A 15282-nucleotide genomic window follows, 5' to 3' on the forward strand; every position below is an offset into this window, starting at 1 on the left:
CTTCCCACCTATCCTATGTCTCTTTTGTGTGCTATTTTCCCTCTTAATTACTAAAAGCTAACAATCCTGCCTTGCTATCTAAATTAGACACCACTTCTATGTTTCTAGAACTAACTTAAACCTGTCTTTTCTGTCTCAACTTCTAAAGAGGACAGCAAATGGCAAATGTCTGGTTTTTGGCCATGGGAAGAATACCTGACAGGAATTTTGGTTTAATTTTGATGGGAACCCTAATAGAATTGGACATTTGAAGGGTCTGTGGACAAGTTCCTGTTGCAAGTGTGATAGCAGTTTAGGTGATTAGAATCGCTAATTTTTTACCAGAATTTTAAGACTCTTCCCATCCCACATTTATTACTTCAAGAATATAAAAATATAATTAGTCATAGGAATTCCTCTATTCCTTATCAAAACAACCTAACAGCAAATGTACATAATATGCCTTTATTTTTACATATAAGTTGCCATTTTTGGATACATCTTTCAGCAGAACTCTGCCACATTCATACGTTGTCTTTGTGAGAGGGTAAAATTTTACATCAGCCTTATTCAAAGACCATGGTAATTGTAACACACACACAAAAAAACACCCTGGAGTCTAGGGTGGGAGAGAAGAGTTTTTCCACATACAAGCACATTTAAACTTATTCCAAGTACAAAAACATCTGTGTTGTTGCTTTAGACATAACTTTATGAATCATAAGGTCTTACAGTATAATCCAGGTGAAGTATCAGGACGTACTTTAGTAAATCCCAATGACTTGAAATTCAAGTCCAAACTAGATATTTAATGTTTTCTTTATTGCAAATATGATGTCTTTAACCTGAGGTACCGAGTTGTCTTCTAGAATCTTTGCATAAGGCATAGGGACATCAGCACCAGTGACACGAACTGCAGGAGCATCCAGGAAATTGAATGCAGGGCCTAGGAGAGAAAGACGCTCAACTGAGAGAGGCAAGAAAAGCCACTGAGGACCAACACCTTCGCACAGGAAGTGTGGCTCTCCAAAGAAGAGAAAATCTAAAGGAATACTAATTACGGGGATTGTTTCTGGCTTTGTTTTTTTAAACATTCACCCAAAGGAAAAATGCCAAGGTGACAAGGTGAAAGTTGAGGCATTTGGTCACCCCTAGCCTCTGATCTCTATCCAGTATCCAGGTACACACCTGACTATTTTAGTCAATAGCTGAACCATTCTAGAACCAGTTTCTCTGAAGTAAGTACCTTCCATGATCCTGGCACAAATTTCAGCTCCTACTCCAAACTGTGGCCAGCCTCCTTCCACAGTTATGAGATGATTGGTCTTCATGACACTGGCTTCTATTGTTTCAATGTCCATTGGTCTGATGGTTCGCATATTTATCACCTAAACAAAGATACGCCTTATGGAGCCACTGCGCCACAGATAGTCTCACTCCCATAATGGCACTCCCTGTTTGGTTTCCTGTTAATCTCGGGGTCTAGGAAAATCTAATCTGCCTATTCAAGAACAAAATGGTAAAAAATAAATTGTAATTAAAACAAAAGTCTTTCTACCACAAGGAGCCCTGTTAACTTAAGAATTCACTTACCCTCAGGGTGCCTGGGTTAAACCTCCGACTCTTGATTTCAGTTCAGGTCATGATCTCACGGTTTGTGAGTTCGAGCCCCGCATCAGGCCACCGCTGACCACGCAGAGCCTGTGTGGGATTCTCTCTCTCTGCCCCTACCCCTCTCTCTCCCTCTCTCACAAAATAAACTTAAAAAAAAAAAAAATTCACTTATCCTCCTGGACTTTAACTTCCTTCTCATCAAAACAACTAATAACTAACAACTGACTGCTCACCATGTGCCAGGCGCCACACTAAGTGTGATTCTCACAACCACCCTGATGGGACAGTAAATGTGCTCTCCTCAGTTGACCGCTGACAGGGCTGAGATTCAGAGTATGTATCTTGTTCAAGTAGAACTAGCAAGTGGTAGGTCCTGGATGTGAAAGGGTAAGACACCGATTTCTAAGTTTCCCCTTCTCCCAACCTCCAGCTCCAACGCTGGCTCCCCACTTGAGAAAGCAGGTACTCTTCTAAAAGATCCAACCTATGTGGTAAAAAGCTAGATATCTGAAAAGCAAGCGGGTTCCCAGCTTCACGCAGAGGCAGAACTGAGTGACAAACCAAGAGTTTTACACTTAGGGGAGTTGGAATTCTGTAGCAGGTTAACTTAAAACTAAAAGGAAACTTTCTGATTCTTTAAGAATAAATGAATGTCCATATACCTCACATTCAATTCCTTCTTTGGATAGCACCGTTGCAGCTTCTAAGCAGTGGCCCACGGGTCTTGAATGGGAAACTACAGTTATGTGTGTCCCTGAAACAGAGCGGTCACAGATCAGAGGCGCGTTGGCACGAAAGCTGCCGTACTGCTCTGCGGCCACTGCAGCTCTTGTTCACGTGTAAAATCTTCAGCTCCACTCCATTCCGGTGGGATAAGGAATGTGGTGGCCTCCCTAAAGATGAAATACAAATCTACTGGGCTGAGATTTAGGAAAGCACAAGCGTATGAGCAACTCATGACACATTCTTAACTTGAACTCATCCTGTAATTTCCTGATCAAAGTAAAAAGCAATAACTTAAGACCGAATCTGACCAACATAAGTAGAGTGGCTGAATTACAAATAATGTTTAAATGTACTAAGTTCTCTTACCTTGCCTTTCTATTTTGGCTTTTCCAATGGGAATCAGAAAATCTTTTGATTGAGCTTCTGAGGGAAATTCAAAAGGAACTCCATACATCAGTTCATTCTCTAGCACCACCACTGCAAAATACAAAAAAAAAAAAAAAAGAGAGAGAAAGAGAGAATGAAAGTAAGCACAAGAAGGGAGAGACAGAGGAAATGGGAGGGAGAGAAAAAAAAAATTTTTTTAAGTTTATTTTGAGAGAGAGAGCACGTGTCACTAGGGTAGGGGCAGAGAGAGTAGAGGATCCCAAGCAGGCTCCACACTATCAGTGCAAAGCCCAATGCGGGGCTCGATCCCGTGAACCATGAGATCATGACCTGAGCCAAAATCAAGAATTGGACGCTTAACTGAAAGAGCCACCCAGGTGCCCCATGGAGGGAGAGAATCTTAAGCAGCTCCACACTCAGCACAGAGCCTGACTCAGGGCTCAATCTCATGACTGTGCGATCATGACCTGAGCTGAAATCAAGAGCTGGACACTCAACCACTCAATTCATTGAGCCTCCAGGCACCATGCAAAATACAGATATTTAACAAAAGTAACTACGTGACTAAATGTATTTTCAACACTAACAATCATTATGTGAAAAGTTTCACTGTGCTGATTAGGAGGCCTCATATCTGTCATGTCCAGTAGCCCTGAATGGATGGTTTAGGTACTGGCATTTACAGTCTGGCCAATCCTAATTTTACCTGTTGCAATTAAACCAGTGTTGTAGGTACCTAACAGGATCCCTTATAGTAGGAAAACAAAAATAAAACAACTTTTAAACTGTGTTTATTGTCTCTCTAAATCATTAACATTTTATATGATCTAAGCCTAACTAGAAGCCTATAAGGGTTCCTTCCAGGCAAAGATTTCAATTTAGTTCTTTAATGATCAAAAGAGACCCAAGGGTCACTCTACTAACCTGGGTTGTTATCCCGAATGGCTGATTTAATAAGTCCTTTTGCATCCTCTGAATTCCAGGGGCTGACCACCTTTAAGCCTGGGCAGTGCCCATACCAGGCAGCAAAGCACTGTGAGTGCTGGGCAGCCACGCCTGCTGAGGCGCCATTGGGCCCCCTGAAGACTATGGGCACAGACTGAAAGCCCCCTGACATGTAGTAGGTCTTGGCAGCTGAGTTTATAACCTGGTCAATGGCTTGCATAGAGAAATTGAAGGTCATAAATTCACAAATGGGCCTCAACCCAGCCTGTCAAATCAAAAACAAAGATCTTAAAAAAATGAGAAACAGCAGTAAAGAGTGGCAATCACTCCAAAATTCAAACAATGTTTTCAAAAGGTCACGTGAAAAGAAATTTCTTTGGATGAGATTCATAATGAGGATTACATACCATGGCCGCACCCACGGCAATTCCAGCAAAGCCCATCTATAAGTAAAACACAAACACAAGTGAAAATCCATAAAAATTAGAACAGTGTACACGTGAACAGACACGCCCTGAAAGGTCTGCTTCCTGATGGAAGCCTTACCTCAGATATGGGAGTGTCTATGATCCTCTTATCTCCGTATTTCTTCCACAGGCCTCGACTAACCTAAAATTACACATTGATTTCATTACTTTTAAGTGTATCTGGGGGCAAATGGCTACCTTAATTCATATTGATTTCAGGTATCTTGATTACCTTATATGCCCCATCATACTGGGCAACTTCTTCCCCAAGCAGAAATACCTTCTCATCTCTTTCCAGCTCCTCATCCATACCTTGGTTTATAGCTTCACGAACTGTCACCTGTCACAGGGATGGGAAAAACAGTTAATAAACTATAGGATCATTTTGGATACGACTCAGATTCTCTTATAATTACCTAGGCTGCATACAGCAGAGAATATAAAAACTATCACTAGAACAGGCTTCTCTTTAAAAGTTCAAAAAATTCTTGGGGTGTGTGGGTGGCTCAGTAAGTGAAGTATCCAACTCCAGCTCAGGTCACGATCTTGTGGTTTGTGAGTTCGAGTCCCACGTCAGGCTCTCTGCTGACAGCTCAGAGCGTGGAGCCTGCTTCGGATCTGTGTCTCCCTTTCTCTCTTTCTGCCCATCCCCGCCCGCCTCTCTCAAAAATAAACATGAAAAAAATTTTTTTAAATAAAAGTTAAAAAAATTCTAAAAATCTGTTTACTGGCCAGACCAGCTCATGGGTAGTTTCCTAAGTAGAAAATATACTGGGTTGTTTTATTTCCACATTTGGTATAGTGTAGGGCAGAGAACTATTAAGGAAGCCTAAATAAAACTATGTTTTGAGCACTTACCACGTGCCAGGCACTACCTTCAAAATCTACAAGTTATTTTACTAAACAGCTTGGTAGAATCCTCTAGTAAAAAAAAAAGGGGGGTGGGGAATTCCTCAAAGAGGAATGATCCAACAATTTCACTTCTAAATATGCTCAAAAGAAAAAAAAAAAAAAAGCAGGGACTGAGATACTTGCACACCAATGTTCTTAGCAGCACCATTTACAAATCCATATTTCACAATCACATGTGAAAATACCCACATGTCCATCAAAAGATGCATGGATAAATAAGAGGTGGTATATGCATAAGATGGAATATTATTCAGCCTTAAAAAAGGAATGAAATTCTGACACATGCTACAACATGGATGAACCTTGAAAACATCATGCTAAGTGAAATAAGCCAGTCATAAAAGGACAACCATTGTATGATTCTCCTTACAGGAGGTACCAAAAATAGATAAATTCACAGACACAGAAAGTGCAATAGAGGTTACCAGGAGCTAGGGGGAAATGAGAAGTTAGTGTTTAAGGGGGTAAAGAGTGTCTGTTTGGGGGCGCCTGGGTGGCTCAGTCGGTTGAGCGTCTGACTTGGGCTCAGGTTGTGATCTCACAGCTCTGTGAGTTCAAGCCCCGCATCGGGCTCTGTGCTGATGGCTCGGAGCCTGGAGCCTGCTTCGGATTCTGTGTCTCCCTCTCTCTCCGCCCCTAACCCACTCGCATTCTGTCTCTGTCTCTCTCAAAAATAAATAAACATTAAAAAAAATTTTTTCAAAAAAAAAAAAAAAGAGTGTCTGTTTGTGAGGATGATAAAGTTCTAAACACGGATGGTGGTGATGGTCTCACAACATAGAACTTAGTGCCGCTGAACATACACTTTAAGATGGTAAATTTGGTTACGTATATTTTATTACAATAAAACATTTTAAAGGGGGATGAGGGAAGAAGCGTCTAGTTTACTCAGGTCGCCCACAGATTCCAATGAGCCTGGAGGGGGTGACATGCTGGTGTGCTTGGCGATGGGTCACAAAACGGGAACCACGAGTCCCACGCAGGACGTGGGAACCCGCAGACCATAGGGCCCGCTGCCGCCCCCCTCTCTGCACAGCGCAGGCGCGTCCCCGGTCTCCTCCCCGGGACTGAGGGACCCCCTCCCTCCCCCGGCTAGCGTCCAGGCGACTTACCTGCAGCGACGCCGGCGCCGTTCGGTGGAAGCGCCTCCTCAGCAGCCCGGAGACCTGGAGGGAAGAGAGAGCACGCTGAGAGGGGGCACAAGGTGGGCAGGAATCACGCGGAGGCACGCGTGCCGCTGCCTACCTGTTCAAGGGGTCTCCGCACCAGCCCAGACACCGCCGCCATCTTGACCGTGTCCTCTAGCCGCCGCCAAATGACAACACAGCGCGGCCGCAGTCCTGTCAGGCCCCGCCTCCCCCGCCAGCTCTAGCCAATGGCAGGGAGCCGCGCCTGCGTGCCCCGCCCATCCCCCCCCCTGGGGTGAGGGGCCGAAGGGCGGGACCAAAGTGGCGCGTGGGGTGGTTCTACAGCTCTTTCTGCGGCCTGACTCCAATCGACTTCGTCCGGAGTGGTGGCTGCTGGCATGCTGGCCGCACGTCGGGGACACGTCCCTAAGTGGTGCTCCTTGAAGCACGGGACCGAAAGTCAGACTCTGAGGAACATAACTGAAGGCTGGAGGGACCTTAAGAGTTAGGTCAGCCTTTGAGGCACTGAAACCCTTAGGGCACCAAGTAACGCTTGCGCACAGTCTAGTGTAGGAACTTTTTCCCTTGTGAATGAGCCCGGTCTTCCCTGGACTGCGCTGTCTGTTCCCGTAGAACGCGAACGAGAGCTTTCATAGGTGCGTTAAGCGGCCTCTTGTGTGTCAGTCATTATGGTAAGAATTGTACAGCTCATTTAATTTTCACAGGAACCCTCTCAGGTAATTACTGTTACCATCCCTTTTTGTCCTCAAGTCACTTTGGGTTGTCAGTCATCAGAAAGTCCTAAAAGTCCTTTATCCAACACTTTCAGTCTCTGTGGGCTTGACCAACCTTTTTTTTTTTTTTTTTTTTTTTTTGTCATTTCAAGCGAGATTTATTAAAAAGGGCCCCCTCCCACCTTTTTAGGTGTAACTTAAACAGTAAAATGCACATATCCACCACCTCAGAAAGTTCCCTCATGTTTCTCCCAATCATTCCCCATACATCACTCCATAGGCAATCACAGTTTCGATTTACATCATGATAACTCAATTTGCCCTTTTTAGAATTTGAAAAAAAAAAAAAAAGGGAACTATACAAAGTGTACTGTTGTGTCTGACTTCTATAGCTCAGAAAATGTTTTTGAGATTCATCCATGTTAAGTGCATCAATAGTTTATTCCTTTTTTTTTTTTAAGTAATCTTTACACCCAACAGTGGGGCTCAAATTCATAACCTCAAAATCAAGAGTCACGTGTGCTTCTGACGGAGCCAGCTAGGTGCCCCTCGTCTTTTCTTTCTTACAGTTGTTTTTGAAAGACTAAGTCTCGCAAGAAAGAGTTTCCATGTACCCCTCACCTATCTTTGCCTGATATCTTGTATAACCATAGTACATTGTCAGATTCCCGAAACCGACATTGGTACAATGCTGTTAACTCAGGTAGAGATTTTATTCAGCTTTCATCAGTTTTTATATGCATTCTTGGGGAAAGCATAATAATCCTGTAGAACTGCATCACATGTACAGATTCACGTAACTGCCACCACTATCACAATACAGTATTATTCCATCACCACAAAGCAGCTTCTTCATGTTACCTCATAGTCACACCTTCCTCCACCCCTATCTACACTGGCAACCAGTAATCTGTTCTCAGTGACTATAATTTGTTACTTCAAGAGTGTTTTATACATTGAATTGTACAATATGTAACTCTTGGAGTTACTATTGTCACTCAGACTAATGCTCTTGAGATCCATTCAAATTGTTGCACGTGTCAACATTTTGAACCCTTTTATTGCCCAGTAGTTGTATGTTTATCCATTCCCCCTTTGAAGGACCTTTGGGTTGTATCCATTTTCAGCTATTACCAGTAAAGCTGCGATGAACATTGGCTCATAGGTTTTTGTGTAAACCTTAGTTTTCATTTCTTCAGGTAAATACTGAGAAGGGTATCAGTGTTTTTCCAAAGTGGCTATACCATTTTATGTTACCTCCAACAAGGTATGAGACATCCAGTTGCTCTGGATCCTTGCCCGTGTGTGATATTATCCATATTTTCTATTTTAGCCATTCTAATAGATGTGTAGCAATGTCCCTCATGATTTAAATTTGCATTTCTTTAATGGTTAATGATTATTGAACATCTTTAAGCATGCTTACTTGCCATCCATCCTTGGTAAAATGTTTGTTCAAGTCTTTTGCTCATATTCTAATTAGATTGTTTTTTATTGTGGTAAAATATGCATCACATAAAATTTACCATTTTAAGTATTGTTCAGTCGCTACCACGGTTAATCTCCAAAACTTTTTCATTTTCCCAAAAGGAAACTCTGTATTCATTAAACAGTAACTCTCCATTCCCGTCTTCCCTTAGCTCCTGGCAACTACCATTCTATCCCTATAAATTGGACTACTCTACCTCATGTAAGTGAAATCAGACAGTGTGTGTGTGTGTGTGTGTGTGTGTGTGTGTGTGTGTGTGTGTGATTTCAGCTAGCATAATGTCTTCAAGGCTCATTCATACTGTAGCATGTACCAGAATTTCATTCCTTTCTAAGGCTAATATTCCATTATATGCATGTACCACATTTTGTTTATCCATTCTTGTGATGGACATTTGGGTTGTTTTCAACCTTTAGATTTGTGAATGATGCCACTATGAACATTAGTGTACAAATACCTATTTGCGTCCCTGCTTTCAATTCTTTGGGGTATATACCTAGAAGTGGTGTTGCTGGATTATATGTTAATTCTATGATTAATTTTTTGAGGAATGGCGATTCTGTTTTCCATAGTAGATACACCAGTTTATATTCCCACCGGCAATGCACAAGGGTTCTCCATGTTCTCACCAACATTTATTATTTTTTTGCCTTATTGCTAATAGCCATCCTCATCTGTATGAAGTGGTATCTCATCATGATTTTTATTTTCATTTCCCTAATGATTAGTGATATTGATCATCTTTTCATGTGTTTGTTGTCCATCTGTATGTCTTTCTTAGAGAAATGGCTATTCAAGTCTTTTGCCTATTTCTCAACTGAATTGTTGTTGTTGTTGTTGTTGAGTTATAGGAGTTCCTTTTTTAAAAATTTATTTAAGTAATTTCTGCACCCAACGTGGGGTTCAAACTCATGACCCCAAGATCAAGAATCGCATGCTCTTCCAACTCAGCCAGCCAGGTGCCCCAGTCATAGGAGTTCTGTATATATCCTGGATATTAGTCCCTTATCAGATATACGATTTGCAAATATTTTCTCCCATTCCTTGGGTTGGCTTCTCACTCTGTTGATAGTGTCCTTTGTTACATAAAAGTTTTTAATTTTGAAGTCCAATGTATCTATTTTTTCTCTTATTGCCTGTACTTTTGGTATTATATCCTATGTCAAAGATTCAAAATAGCCCAAGTAACACCAATTAATCACTGAAGTAGTAATTAGTAAAAACTTACTATGCACACACCAAAAAGACCATTTGTAAACCGGGAGCACTCAAACCAAAGCATGAAATGAGGCTCATGGGTATATTGTTATAAAGCAGTTTATATAGTGAGAAAGCAGTGAATTTATTCTTTGCAGTGATTGGTTACAATTTTCAGTGGTTACTTCACGTTAACCTTAGGAAAGAGTTCAGGTTTTGCTTTTCATTTTTATGGGCACAAGTAAGAAATGATCCAGATCAAGTTAGCCTTGCAAAGTAAGTTAAATTAAGCTTTGTGCGACTAAACTGGTTTTGTCTGTTTGGGGAATTTTTAAGGTTGGTCTCCGTTTATTTCTGATTTAACATATCTAAGAAATCATTGTTAAATTTAATACCATGAAGCATTTCTCCTATATTTTTTTCTAAGAGTTTTACAGTATTAGCTCTTATGTTTAGGTCTTTGATAAATTTTGAGTTAATTTTTATATGTGGTGTAAAGTAGGAGTCCAGTTTCATTCTTTTCCATGTGGATATCCAAATGGTATTCCAATATCATTTGTTGAAAAGACTATCCTTTACTTGTTGACTGTTTTGGCACTCTTGTTGAAAATCATTTGATCATATATGGGAGAGTTCATTTTTGAGCTTTCTAGTCTATTTCTTGATCTCCATGCCTATATTTATGCCTGTATCACACTGTTTTTGATTAATGTAGTTTTGCAGTAAGTTTTGAAATCAGAAGTTGAGTCCTCACCTTTGTTATTCTTTCCTTTTCTTTGTAGGCTGCACGCCCAGTGTGGAGCTTTAACTCACAACCCTGAGGTCAAGAGTTGGATGCTCTACTGACTGAGTCAAACAGCCACCCCTGTTATTCTTTTTCAAGGTTGCTTTTGCTATTTGGGATTCTTTGAGATTCCATATGAATTTTAGGATGGGTTTTACTGATTCTACAAACACTGTTGTTGGGATTTTGATAGGGACTGCTTTGGATCTGGAGGTTGCTCCAGGTGGTACTGACACCTTAACAGTATTAAGCCTTCTAGTTTATGAATACAGGATGTCTTTTTATTTATTTTTGTCTTTTTTTCATTTATTTACATCTTTTCATTTATTATCTATAGCAATGTCTTATAGTTTTCAGTGTTTAAATCTTTAACCTCCTTGGTTAAGTTAATTCCTAATTATTCTTTTTGATGCTATTATGAATGGAATGGTTTTCTTAATTTCCTTTTCAGATTGTCCATTCTCAGTGAATGCAACTGATTTTTGAGTGCTGATTTCATATCCTACAAATTTGCTGAATTTATTAGTTGTAATAGGTGTGTGTGTGTGTGCGCGCGTGCGTGTGTGTGTGATCTTTAGGATTTTCTATGTATAAGATAATGCCATCTGTAAAAACAAATAATTTTATGTCTTGCTTTCCCAATTTGGACACCTTTTTTTTTTTTCTTGCCTAATTGCTCTGGCTAGAGCTTCCAAAACTATGCTGAGTACAAGTGGTAAAAGCAGGCATCTTTGTCTTCTTCCTGATCTTAGAGGAAAAGTTTTCAGTTTTTCACCATTGACCTAGCTGATGTTACTTGTAGGTTTTTCATATATAACCTTTGTTATGTTGAGGTTGTTCCCTTCTATTCTAGTTTGTCAAATGTTTTTAACATGAAAGGGCATTGGATTTTGCCATATACTTTTTCTGTATCCATTGAATTGATCATGCAGTTTTCCCTTCATTCAGTTTATGTGGTGTATTTCATTGATTGATTTGTGCATGTTGAGATTGTTTTCTTACGTTGTGTTCAGAGCACTGTTTGTGGATTCTGTATGCAAGTCTTTTGTCAGTTATGTGATTTGCAAATATGTTTCTGTTTATGGTTGTCTTTTCATCCTGTGAAGATATTTCACAGAGCACAAATTTTTAATTTTGACAAAGTCTAATCTTTCAATTTTTTCTTTTATGGATTATGATTTTTGGTATCATATCTGAGAAATTTTCACCTAACACTGGCATACAAAGATTTTTTCCTTTTTAATAAAAGTGTTATGGTTTTATATTTTCCACTTAAGTCTATGATCCAATTGGAGTTAATTTTTGTATAAGACATGAGTTTTAGGTTGAGGTTTTGGGCTTTGTCCTTAAGAATGTCCAATTATTCCAATACCTTTTGTTGAGAAGACTACTTTCTCCATTGAATTATTTTTGCATGTTTGTCAAAAATCATTTGGCCAGGGTTGTGTAGATGTATTTCTGTACTCTATTCTGTTTCATTGATCTATATCTCTGTCCCTCCTCCTCCAATACCATTTTGTCTTGATAACGGTAGCTGTATTGTAATTCTTAAGAGCAGGTAGTGGGATTCCTATAACATTATTCTTTTTTTTTTTAAAGTTTCTTTTTTTTTAATGTTTGTTTATTTTTGAGACAGAGAGAGACAGCATGAACGGGGGAGGGTCAGAGAGAGAGGGAGACACAGAATCTGAAGCAGGCTCCAGGCTCTGAGCTGTCAGCACAGAGCCCGATGCGGAGCTCGAACTCACGGACCGTGAGATCATGACCTGAGCCGAAGTCGGACGCTTAACCGACTGAGCCACCCAGCCGCCCCACGTTATTCTTTTTCAAAATCATTTTGGTTATTTTAGTTCTTTTACCTTACTACATACATTTTAGAATCAGTTTGTCTGCAGTTCACTCCTTTTTGTTGTTGTTCACCCATCTTATTGGCAGACACCTGGACTGTTTCCAGTTTGAGGCAACTATGAATAAAGCTGCTATGAATATACAGATAAAAGTCATTATGTAGACCCATGTTTCTCTTTCTCTTGGAGTGAAATTCTGGGTCATAGATAAGGTATATGTTTAACTTTACAAGAAATGCCAAACAATTCTCCAAAGTGGTGATACCGTTTTATTTTCCTTCTGCCAAGATGAGCAAGTTTCAGTTGCTCCAGATCTTTACCAACATTTGGTAATACCAGTTTTTAAAATTTTGCTATCCTGCTTGGTGTGTTTTTATATTTCATGTGGTTTTAATTTTTATTTCCTTGAATATCAATCACATTGAGCACTTTCCATGTGCTTATTGTCTGTCAATTTCTTTTAAGAAAGTGATCATGACAGAATTCAAACTTCCCATGTAAATTCTCAGTAATGAAGCTTTCCTTCTGTTCCCTATAGGAAGAAGCAGAGAAGACATGCTTTTTCTCCAGGGACTGGTGACATAATAATTATTTTATCAACAACAATGTCTCCAGTTTCTATGGTATCTTACAAATACATTTTTATCTTCCTCACACATTACAAAAAGTGGGAAGCCCTATACCAAAATATAATATACAAATGAATAGTGGATAAAGAAAGTTTAAAAAAAAACTAGAAGTAGTGAAAAACTGGAAGCATTCATATATCCATCAGTTGGGAACTGGTTTAACAAAGCATATTACACCTCCATGGAATGTCATTCTTCTGTTAAAAGAATAAAAATATGAGAGTGAGGCAGATCTACATTTACAGATCCACGCACATATACAATATGTACTTATTGGAAACAATCTCCAAGCAAGGGGAGATATGAACTAAAAAATGGAATCCCATTTGTGTAAATAAAATGCAGAAATAAATATATATACTCATAAAGAAGTGTTTTGAAAGAATTCATAAGAAACTGTGAACAAAGACTAAATAGTGTAGGGGTAAGATTTGACTAATAGAGGTCAAGAAACATTTTACTTTTCTTTTTATACCTTTTATGTAGTATGATTTTTTAATAATTAGCATATATTTCTTTAATTGATTGTTAATTAACATACACAATTTATAAAATTACAAGCCAAATAATATACTGGGAAATCTTTGCCACAAATATGGCAATATATTTATATAAATATTTAATACATTAAGAATTTCTAAAGAGTAATGACGGGCTCTGGGCTGATGGCTCAGAGCCTGGAGCCTGTTTCCGACTCTGTGTCTCCCTCTCTCTCTGCCCCTCCCCCATTCATGCTCTGTCTCTCTCTGTCCCAAAAATAAAAATAAATAAATAAATAAATAAACGTTGAAAAGAGTAATGAGAAAATTCTAAAATCCCAATGGAAAATGGACAAAGAGTGTGAATACACACTTCACAAAATAGTAGAAATGACTAGCAAACATGTACTATGTCTGACTTCAGTCATATCCAAAGGAATAGAAATCAAAGCATCAATGTGACCTGTTTCTTGGCCCTTCAATTACTAACAGTTTAACAAAGTTCATTCAGTACTGGTAAAGGTTTATGGAAATGGACACTCATACATGGTATTAATTGTTCCATTGTTTCTGGAAAGCAGTTTGTTGGTAGATCTCAAGAACCTTTAAAAATAGTTTATACATATAAATAAATGTGTTTGCACATTATATACATATTTCTTTCATCAAGTTATCTACTTGTAGGGATTTATCCTCTTAAATCTTGGTTGTTACTGATTAACTTATGTGAAATATAATATATAATATATAATATATATAACATATAATATTATATATATTCCTACTATAATATATAGTAGGAAAAATTGTCAACTATTTAGATAAATTAGGATATGTCCAGATGTTGAAATATTACATAATAACAAATTATTTTTAAAGAATATCAAATAATATGCAAAAATGTTTATACAATAATAGTAAGTGAAAAAGCAGATAAAAATAGTTTGAAATATAATCCTAATTTTATTTAAAACTATATATGCACAGAAAAATACTTAGCAAGGAGAATGTAGTAGCTTAACATGAGGTTTAAAAATAAAAGAGGGACGCCTGGGTGGCTCAGTCAGTTGAGAGTCTGACTTCGGCTCAGGTCATGATCTCACTGTTCGTGGGTTCGAGCCCTGCATCGGGCTCTGAGCTGACAGCTCAGAGCCTGGAGCCTGTTTCAGATTCTGTGTCTCCCTCTCTCTCTCTGCCCCTCCCTCCCTCCTTCCTTCCCTCCCTCGTTCGCGCTCTCTTTCTGTTTCAAAAATAAATAAACATTAAAAAAATTTAAAAATAAAAGAAAGATTTATAATAAATCTCAATTGTGATTGAAATATTGCTTATGATTTCTACATGTTCCTTCCCCATGTATCCATATGCACTTATGTTTTATGTTTTATTTTGAATTTTAAAAATACTTTTGAGTAGGACATTTATTTCATTGTAGTAAAAATAATTCAAGTACTAAAAGGTATAAAGTAATTGCCCTTCCCTCATCCCACCTCAACCCACTTTGCCTCCTTTCCCTGCCTCAGGAGCCACTATGACTCATTTCTTCTCTGTATTTACAGAGAAGGACTGTTTGTGTATAAGCATGTATGTCTGTATCTGCCTTTCTTTACACAAAAGTTAGCTTTTTATTTATTTATTTTTTTTATATATATATGAAATTTATTGACAAATTGGTTTCCACACAACACCCAGTGCTCATCCCAAAAGGTGCCCTCCTCAATACCCATCACCCACCCTCCCCTCCCTCCCACCCCCCATCAACCCTCAGTTTGTTCTCAGTTTTTAACAGTCTCTTATGCTTTGGCTCTCTCCCACTCTAACGTCTTTTTTTTTTTTCCCTTCCCCTCCCCCATGGGTTCCTGTTGAGTTTCTCAGGGTCCACATAAGAGTGAAACCATATGGTATCTGTCTTTCTCTGTATGGCTTATTTCACTTAGCATCACACTCTCCAGTTCCATCCACGTTGCTA

At 39.0% G+C, this 15282-nt stretch overlaps 1 protein-coding gene across 1 annotated transcript; it reads right to left on the reverse strand.

The window, feature by feature from the left end:
- Positions 1-430: 430 nt before the first annotated feature.
- PDHB (pyruvate dehydrogenase E1 subunit beta) lies at positions 431-6346 on the reverse strand. Its single transcript, XM_047094493.1, has 10 exons — positions 6276-6346; positions 6143-6196; positions 4351-4458; positions 4198-4260; positions 4059-4094; positions 3631-3916; positions 2686-2796; positions 2256-2347; positions 1226-1367; positions 431-925 (listed from the first exon to the last, which is right to left on the reverse strand). Exons 1-10 carry the CDS (start codon positions 6315-6317, stop codon positions 780-782), a joined length of 1080 nt encoding a protein of 359 aa, XP_046950449.1. The 5' UTR covers positions 6318-6346; the 3' UTR covers positions 431-779.
- Positions 6347-15282: the final 8936 nt, after the last annotated feature.

The sequence above is a fragment of the Lynx rufus genome, unplaced genomic scaffold, assembly GCF_022079265.1.
Source record: "Lynx rufus isolate CCGP_SWC_20201006 ecotype Redwood Valley unplaced genomic scaffold, mLynRuf1.p SCAF_4, whole genome shotgun sequence".
In the NCBI taxonomy this organism is placed as follows: Eukaryota; Metazoa; Chordata; class Mammalia; order Carnivora; family Felidae; genus Lynx; species Lynx rufus.

What these genes read in the sequence shown, in the direction of transcription:
- PDHB (XM_047094493.1), bottom strand. Translation starts at nt 6,317, where the DNA reads ATGGCGGCGGTGTCTGGGCTGGTGCGGAGACCCCTTGAACAG. An exon ending in TGCGGAGACCCCTTGAACAG is followed by an intron (nt 6,197 to 6,275) that starts GTAGGCAGCGGC and finishes TCTTCCCTCCAG; the next exon opens with GTCTCCGGGCTGCTGAGGAG. An exon ending in CGGCGCCGGCGTCGCTGCAG is followed by an intron (nt 4,459 to 6,142) that starts GTAAGTCGCCTG and finishes TCCCTGTGACAG; the next exon opens with GTGACAGTTCGTGAAGCTAT.